General features: G+C 41.0%; 1 protein-coding gene across 1 annotated transcript; it reads right to left on the bottom strand.

Moving 5' to 3' along the window:
* Nucleotides 1-1461: 1461 nt before the first annotated feature.
* On the bottom strand, nucleotides 1462-6130 carry LOC148715979 (uncharacterized). Its single transcript, XM_088746195.1, has 9 exons — nucleotides 5928-6130; nucleotides 5021-5272; nucleotides 4466-4630; nucleotides 4207-4320; nucleotides 3928-4059; nucleotides 3758-3854; nucleotides 3437-3655; nucleotides 2893-3269; nucleotides 1462-1659 (listed from the first exon to the last, which is right to left on the bottom strand). The coding sequence occupies exons 2-9, from the start codon at nucleotides 5207-5209 to the stop codon at nucleotides 1462-1464; spliced, it is 1491 nt and encodes a 496-aa protein (XP_088602321.1). The 5' UTR covers nucleotides 5210-5272; nucleotides 5928-6130.
* Between the last annotated feature and the right edge of the window lie 1108 nt (nucleotides 6131-7238).

The raw sequence follows: 7238 nt of genomic DNA, 5'->3' as shown, positions 1-7238 counted from the left end.
TCCTTGCACTCACTGAACAGTGGAAGGAAGATCTTGCTAATCATAACATTACTGGCACAGTAGCCATTGATTTAAGTAAGGCCTTTACCTGTCTACCACATGACTTAATTCTGGAAAAACTTAAATTCTATGACTCAGGTGATCAGGTGCTACCTTTAATGCGAAGCTACCTCTCTTCTCACCCTCAAAGAGTGAAGCTTGCCACCACCGTCTCCACGTGGCAAGGGGTGTTAAAAGGAGTCCCTCAAGGCTCTGTGTTAGAACCTACATTGTTTAATATTTTTATTAATGATTTGGCGTATGCAAGAACACGATGCAGGATTCAGTATTAATTATGCGGATGATACAAATATCCATTTATTATTCTAAGTGAGGTGGCTCTCCCATAAGCCTGGTGGCTTCTTGGGTCTCCTCGCCTTCTAACTGTTATCGCTGTAATTAACTATTTTTTAATTGTTAAAATAACGCAAATAAAGATGATGATGATGATGATGATGATGATGGTTTATTCAAAATGGCATGAGAACTAATCCGGAAAAGTACCAAGCTATGGTCCTTGGCAGAACAGAAGATAAGCTACTCCTTCAATCGGGTAAAATTGATATCAGAAACGCAGAAAAGACTAACCTCTTGGGTGTTGTACTCGATAGTAAGCTTAAATTAACGATCAAGTTTCGAGTATCTGCCGCAAAGTGAGTGCTCAAACAAATGCGCTTAATAGACTGCAAAATATTTTACAACTTAAAACCAAGGAATCGTTATATCGTTCGTTCATACTACCGAACTTTTATTACTGCAACCATGTTTGGCACCATTACGGAAAAAGAAACACTGCAAAAATCGAAAAAGTCAATGAAAGAGCGTTGAGATATGTCTATAATGATAAACATGCATCTTATCAGCATCTCTTGGATAGGATAAGACTACCCTCCATGGAATCTCGAGGAATTCAGGACATGTTACTGACAATACATAACATCATATCGAACAATGCACCACGGGCAATTAGGAATCTTATTAACTTACGCTCATTTAAGTACAATCTCAGGCGCCAAGAATATGTCTTATCTTTACCTAAAGTTAACACTACCAAATATGGACTCAAGTCATGGAGATATTTTGCAGCCAAGAAATGGAATGCACTCTCAAATGACAATACAATAAAAGTGGGCACCAAAGAAATAGTAAACAGAATTAGATCGTTAAATTTCGAGGATTACTAGATTAGTAACGTTAGTTTTAATAGTAGTTTGATTGCGGCGGAAATGTTGTAATAACAGTTTTAAATAGCTTTTAATCAGTATTTAATTTATGATTTTACCCGCTGTGATATTAGCGTTGTTAGTTGTTAGGTTTTCATTAGGTATTAAGTGGAATGCCTGTAAACTAGCTCTTAAGCTAAGCGTCTTTCCACATTAAATGAGGTATGTATGCATGTATGTATGTATCTTGAGCAGTGCGTCAACGATAAAGTCGAGGAATGGGTAGGGCAAGTGACAAATTTGGCTGAGTTTGCTCTGTCGCAGCCCCAGCTGGCTTGCTACCCAGCGTTCGCTTTTCGATTAAAACACCGCTGGACGTACTCTCTGAGAACTCTGCCTGACATAGAGGATCTACTCGCGCCTCTGGAGCGTGCAATGGCTGATGCCCTAATACCGTCTATTACAGGTCATAAATGAACACAAGCTGAACGCGAGCTGCTGGCGTTGCCAGCGAGAATGGGAGGCATGGGCCTAATAAATCCAAGTCAAGTAGCAGCCGTAGAGTATGTAGCATCGGCTAATATCGCTGGTCCATTAGCCCAACAAATAGAATCACAGGCGCGTGAGCCACCAGACGAAAATGAAATACACGCTGTGCAACGGGAAATGCGCCAAATGAAAAATCAGTATCTGAAGTAAAAACTTGATGAGGTGAAGCGCTCGATTTGTGAAAAAACTTTAAGAGCTGTGAACCTTGCCACTCAGAAGAGTGCTTCTAGCTGGCTTACTGTTTTGCCAAGTAAAGATATGAATTTTAAATTTAAACAAGAGTGAGTTTCGAGACGCTGTGAAACTCAGGCAACGGCTGACAAGTTCCTGATACGCCCTCTCTCTGTGTTTGCGGGAACATCTTCATTTTTGATCATGCTATGATATGCAAACGGGGCGTATTTATCATACGAATTTATCAGTTTTTCAGACATCACAAGAGAAGAGTTGAATAGGGAGCTCACACCGCCCCTAATGCACGACTGGATATAGTTGCTAGGTGATTCTAGGAGAGGCAGAAGTCGGCTTTTTTTGATGTGAGAGTGTGCCACCCAAATGCAGACACCTATAGAGATATGGATCCAGAACAGATATTCAGGCAGCAAGAAGCAGAGAAGAAGCGTCAGTATGCAAGCCGCGTGTTAGAAGTAGAGCAAGCTACATTCACGCCATTAGGTTTTAGCAAGACAGGTGGAATGGCGATGGAATGTGAACGATACCATAGTAGACTTGCTGAGCTACTTGCTACAAAGAAGGGCGAAAGCTTTGTGACTACCATGTCATGGAGCAGGGCAAGAGTGTCCTTTGCGCTGCTGAGATCAGCATTACTTTGCTCTTAAGTAAACTCTCCTAGAAACTCGCGAGCCTCGTAAAAGAAGTTTCTAGCCTAGTTTTTTTGTCAGATTTTTTTGAAAGCTAAGTTACTATCTTGTTTTCTTCTTATATATTTGATTGTTATGCAAACAGGTTTTAACTTTATTGCTATTAATATTATTATTATTGTTATTATCATCAATTAAAAAAAAATTATTATCAGTATTATTTGTTGTTTTTATCCTCATTTAAGCCAATGAAACGAGAATGAAACTGGATGTATAAAAGAATTATCTGGATGCATACAACTATTTAAATAGTAAATTACCTTTCGAAACGTCACATCTGCGCAGTTCGTTCCTGACCACCATTTTGTCATTTTGATTCTTCCCGTCATTCCCTCGGGGGGTGCCCCTTGGTACGCCATCCAATCAATCGTGGCGAAAGGATTGAAGTTGTTTCCATTCCTCCCAGATCGCATTGCGCAGACTGTAAAATTTTGATTGTTGACTTTCTCTGTCCAAAATGTGATAGCATGATGCACCGTGTCGGAGTCATTCAGGTTCATGTGGCTAAGGGTGATCTGCACTTGAACTTCTTTGTTCGGATAGAAGCGGTATGGTGGGAATACCACTATTTTGCAGCTTGAGTCTGACCATTTGGGAACTCGAAAGAGCTTTACCCGACCATGAATGATTGGAAAGCCTGTAAACATTGGAAACGCTAAAGTTCTAAACCAGTTGTGACCAATTTTTTCCTGTTATATCTCATGCAAGTTTCCAGAGGTTTCAGTCAGCATTTGAAAATCCTAAATTCTGTGTCTGTGTTGTTAGTGGAAGACAAAATTTCTTCTCGTAGTAATAAGGCCTTACCCTCACAGCTGCCAGGATGATACAAGGTATTATTGTCCAGACCCTTGCAGAAGCTAAATTTGTACAGGCATTCATTGACATATGTCGTTCCATTTTCCGTGCAGACAGGGTCTTTATACGACGGGCAGTTGTCGTCACACACACACCGAGCTTCATGGGCACTGTAAGTTTTGCAGACTCCGAATGATGGGCAGAACACATTTAGACAGGGATTGAGATCTGTGAATGTGAAGCAAAATGATAGTTAACTCATAATTAAAGAAAGATACCAATGCAACGATATCAAATAATTGCACTGATACATTCAAGTTGAACCCAAACCTCCAATAACGACGTAGCTAACATACAGAGGGTCGTGTTTGCTTCCTGTTCCACTCAAGTCTTTGACACAAATCCTCATGGATGTGAGGCTAACTTCCTACACGGAGACCAGAGAGGACAAGTTGAAACAACAGCAGAATAACAACCATAAAATCAGAGCGATCATGTACCTCAACCCAGGCTGATATGATGTTATTTTTGGGTGAGACAAGGCTTTTCATCCTGACTTGAGAGTTGTACAAATGATGCACAGACACAAGGACAACAGGTGAGGCATAAAAGGTTGTGTTGAACTGCACCTCCTGTAAAAATTAAAGAGAGAACAAATTTATAGGAGAGAAAATCTGTATGGTACTACGTAGCTCAGCTCTGTTTTGAAAACGAACGTTTTTTTTTACCTTGAAATAGCTCCTCAAACTTCACAGTAAACGAGACTAGATTTCACTCACTTGACAAAAACCATAATTGTCTTCAGCCGTTGGCGGGTTACTGTTTGGAAAATCTGCTTCTCCTGACAGCGTAAAATTAAATTCAGAGCCATTGCCAACAAATGCAAACCAGTCCTGGAATAAATGAATGCAAAGCATGAGTTGCCGTCAAACAAAGTATAAGGTTATCAGACTAGAAAAAACAAAAAAAAAAAAGAAGAAAACAGTAAAGTTGGCTTACACGCTCACCCATAAAAACTACAGTAGATGTATCTCTTACCACAATGGTGTCTCGATGTTTTCCATCGAAGGGCAGGAACTCCCGGATGCACACCTCGAAACTTCTGGAATTTACATTTTCCAACCAAACATACATAGCGTCATTTGGCTTTGTGTCACGTGTGTACCTAGCTGACACAAACACGGACGGTCCTCCAAGAAAACTCTGCAATGTTTTTGGATCATATATGAATTTATGTCTATGGAGTAAATTCACCTTAGCTCCAATAAAAACCATTCAGCTAGACAACATATCATGGCCACAAGTTAAAGGTTTATATGTTGGATATCTTGTCTTTCATTGGCTGAGAGCGAAAAGCTCGAAATCTTTTCTAAATCTTCCTTTCTTTACCTTGCAAGATCTGGACTTTACAACCCACCACCGAAATTTCTGAGCATTGAGTGGCCTGTTTAAATGAGCATGGAAATGTGTTCCACATGAAGTAGGCGGGATTCACTTTGCAAGTTGGTCAAAAGTCTTTCTTATTACGGTAGAACATGTTCAGAGGGGTTTGACCTCACAGTTTTGTTTTTTTATTTCCTTATTTCTTCTTACCTGTGAGAAGGTAACTTTGTCACACTTAGTCTCGGTTGTCCATATTCCAGTAAAAGAAACACTACCACGCGTCATTTGAGGATGATCTTGGAAAGCCAACCAGTTGATGATTCCTGTACCATTTGATCCAATACCTGACTCACGAGCACACACTTCAAAGTCACGTGTAGTAACCGACTCAACCCACATAGCTGACGGCGAATGGACGCGTGAGAACGCCTCACCATGGCTGACCGTCACGTGAACGTTAACCTGCAATTTTGAAGCCAGGGCGCGCAAGGCATTATCAGTTACTTGATGATAATGAGATTGACCTGTACACGCATTTCAAGCGAAATAACTCAACATTCTCAAATAGTCCACGTATCGTGCTGTTCTCTGGAGCGTACGTGCCAGAGGTGTTTCGCCTTTTCAGATTCCAAAGCTTCAAAGTTAATTGTGTCTAATTTGTCTTTCGATGCCCGTTCTTAATCTCTGGAATTTTAATTTACGGTGCCAAATAGAGTGTTAATTACGACGAAATATCCTACGTCAAAACACAAACTGAAGTTATTAGGATACTATGAATGCTATCCAGGGAAATGTGGTCACAATTGGCGCTGTGGCAACCGAGTAAGGAAAAGATCAGCTGATTACACTGACCTCTTAAAGCAAGACACGAGCTGGTGAGCTCATGTAAAACAAGAAACGTATTTCATGTGGGGAGAAGTAAAGTGGAATAGATTTAGTCGACAAAGTTACGGGATCAACAAAATCGAGTCGACCTAGAGATTGGTCAAAAAATGACATCGATCGAGTGGAAAGACGCTAATATTCCCTGAGTGTTGCTCGACCGAAGACCTTTCGTTACTACATGGCGCTTTTGGATGGTGCCTTGAAGTGTTCCGGATCACTGACTAGTACTTACCGTCCCCGATCCAGTGAATGTCTTGGGGAATACAACGTTTGTGCAACGAGGCAGTCGGCAGTGTTGAGAAGGTGAACACGCACTGCTGCAGCTCCAACCCTGCAGAGTCTGAGAAATGTTGAGCCTGCCAGTTTGGAGAGTGTTACCTACAGGTAAGGAGATGTGTCTTTATCAAAAGAACCAGTTGGCATTGTAACGTGACTTAGAAGTTCAGACAGAAAAAACAACGCATATTAAAGTTACTGATTTTACGAACATGTAAGAGTACGTCTCCATCACTGAACTATTTGATCTTCGAGAAATTTCCAATTGCGTTATGTCGATTATCCAGAATAGTTCTAGTTTTTTAGTTAACTTTACATGCGCGTCACCCTATCAAAAAATTAGATGCAGAACTGAAATCAATCTCGATTTGGTTGCTCTTACTTTCACCGCTTTCAAGGGTCACTGTTTTTACTTTGCGTTATTACTGGCTTAGTTGATGTCACCTTTCGTTTTGCCTGACCAATATCAACTTGTTTTTTGTTTTTCGACACTTCGAAAACTATTCCACTTGGCCATATAGTTTACAGTGTCTCGCAGTTGCATGATTGTGTCCCTTAATACGAAAATAGATATTTTCCTATAGAAGCTTATCCAACAGATAATGCAGATCAATTCCAGGGGACGGGAAGTTGAGAGACCCTGGGAACGAGGTTCAAGACTTTGCAGAGGCCTACTCTGGGGCCTTAAGTCGCCGTAACTTAACTCGCAGGACCAATTCTCATGGTCTTGAAATAAGTGAGGAGAATTTGCTACCTTTCTATAATATCAAGAAATGGATAGATATTCTAGTCTTCTCGGATAAGGACGAATAAACTGTAGTCCCCGTCTCCTGCAGGGTTAGGGGTAGGAGACGTTAATTTCCCACGCACGAGATTACTGTGTGGTGGATGTCCTCCCCTGGGGTGGGATGGGAGGGAAGGTGAGATCGTTACATGGACTGAAGCGGCTGCTGACGTCCGATCTCAACCTTATCATTGTAACTAGACACGTTTGTTGTTTAGAGGGCTTAAGACTCTCTTTCTAACTTTGGGCGACTTTGGGCGATTTAAGGCGACTTAAGCAAATTGGTAGAAAAAACGTTGCGACTTTAGGAGATTCAAGGCGACTTAAAGCGATTTCATATAATATTTACAGAATCCCTTGCAATAAACACAATATGTTTAGAGTGGGGCGAATGGGGTCAATTGGGATGGGTGGAACCCTTCTAACATTTCGTACCCAGGAGCGACTTAAGGCGAATTTAGGCAACTTTAGGCGACTTAAGGC

The sequence above is a fragment of the Stylophora pistillata genome, unplaced genomic scaffold, assembly GCF_964205215.1.
Source record: "Stylophora pistillata unplaced genomic scaffold, jaStyPist1.2 SCAFFOLD_4554, whole genome shotgun sequence".
In the NCBI taxonomy this organism is placed as follows: domain Eukaryota; kingdom Metazoa; phylum Cnidaria; class Anthozoa; order Scleractinia; family Pocilloporidae; genus Stylophora; species Stylophora pistillata.
The sequence above is the reverse complement of the archived record's forward strand: the minus strand, read 5'-3'. Positions and strand labels throughout refer to the sequence as shown.

Bases quoted from the DNA above. Each gene is read 5' to 3' on its own strand.
- LOC148715979 (XM_088746195.1), bottom strand. From the start codon at position 5,209: ATGTGGGTTGAGTCGGTTACTACACGTGACTTTGAAGTGTGTGCTCGT. The intron at 4,321-4,465 runs GTAAGAGATACA...CATTTATTCCAG, and splicing joins AACATCGAGACACCATTGTG to GACTGGTTTGCATTTGTTGG. The intron at 4,060-4,206 runs GTGAGTGAAATC...TAATTTTTACAG, and splicing joins ACAATTATGGTTTTTGTCAA to GAGGTGCAGTTCAACACAAC.